Source organism: Mizuhopecten yessoensis, unplaced genomic scaffold (assembly GCF_002113885.1).
Source record: "Mizuhopecten yessoensis strain PY_sf001 unplaced genomic scaffold, ASM211388v2 scaffold10953, whole genome shotgun sequence".
NCBI lineage: Eukaryota > Metazoa > Mollusca > Bivalvia > Pectinida > Pectinidae > Mizuhopecten > Mizuhopecten yessoensis.
Window position 1 is genome coordinate 744,025 of NW_018408804.1, and position 1,143 is coordinate 745,167.

General features: G+C 40.2%; 1 protein-coding gene across 1 annotated transcript; it reads left to right on the forward strand.

The window, feature by feature from the left end:
- Positions 1 to 598: 598 nt before the first annotated feature.
- LOC110464066 (protein CASP-like) lies at positions 599 to 1,024 on the forward strand. The gene is made up of 2 exons (XM_021519091.1): positions 599 to 700; positions 812 to 1,024. The coding sequence occupies exons 1-2, from the start codon at positions 605 to 607 to the stop codon at positions 1,007 to 1,009; spliced, it is 294 nt and encodes a 97-aa protein (XP_021374766.1). The 5' UTR covers positions 599 to 604; the 3' UTR covers positions 1,010 to 1,024.
- The last annotated feature ends 119 nt before the right edge of the window (positions 1,025 to 1,143 follow it).

Genomic DNA, 1,143 nt, shown 5'->3' on the forward strand with positions numbered 1-1,143 from the left:
TAGTATATCTTAAAGGCCCTGTACTTTAGTATATCTTAAAGGCCCTGCACCATAGTATATCTTAAAGGCCCTGTACTTTAGTATATCTTAAAGGCCCTGCACCGTAGTATATCTTAAAGGCCCTGTACTTTAGTATATCTTGAAGGTACTGGACTGTAGTATGTTTTAAAGGCCCTGTACTTTAGTATATCTTAAAGGCCCTGCACCGTAGTATATCTTAAAGGCCCTGTACTTTAGTATATCTTAAAGGCCCTGCACCGTAGTATATCTTAAAGGCCCTGCACTGTAGTATATCTTAAAGGCCCTTCACCATTGTATATCTTAAAGGCCCTGCACCATAGTATGTCTTGAAAAGCCCTGCACCGTAGTATGTTTTAAAGGCCCTGCACCGTAGTATATCTTACAGGCCCTGCACTGTAGTATATCTTAAGGGCCATGTACCATAGTATATCTTAAAGGCCCTGCACCATAGTATATCTTACAGGCCCTGCACTCTAGTATATCTTTAGGGTCCTGCACTGTAGTATATCTTAAAGGCCCTGCACTGTACATCAACGCTGTCTTTAGAATTACTCTACCGCTTTTCTGTTTAGTGGTCATCCCTATGGAGACAGGAGGCAAGTCTGCTGCAGATTCACTTCTTCCCATCGTACAGAGTCAAAGAGAGAGGTACAGACTCCGCGCTCAGGAACTAGAGGCGGTGAGTAGACACACAGTGAAATCTTTTAAGTTCACAAACCACTGTAACTTTTTATACTTTATGATATTTCCCAATCCATAACCATGACACACGATTGTTGTTTGTTTACAGCATTCCCTGGGACAACAACAACAAGTCACTCTGCTACAGAATGAGATTGATAAACTGCGCTCCGACAACGTGAAGCTGTTCGAGAAGATACGCTTCCTTCAGAGTTACCCCACCAAGGTAAATAGTGTTTGGACTAGGATTTTATTCAGATCAAATTTCCTTTGGCATTTATTGAAAAGCAGCATGCAAAATACTTAAGTTCTGTCATCATAACTTTAGAAGATCTTAAGCCTCAAATAGCATATGAATAAAAGAAAGAATTTGTTATCAAGCCATACAATTTTAGCTATATTGGCATGCTGTGTTACAATCCAGTCTCTGTGTCTATTGTA

Coding starts and splice junctions, on each gene's coding strand:
- LOC110464066 (XM_021519091.1), top strand. CDS start 605: ATGGAGACAGGAGGCAAGTCTGCTGCAGATTCACTTCTTCCCATCGTA. Junction 701..811: donor GCGCTCAGGAACTAGAGGCG/GTGAGTAGACAC, acceptor GTTTGTTTACAG/CATTCCCTGGGACAACAACA.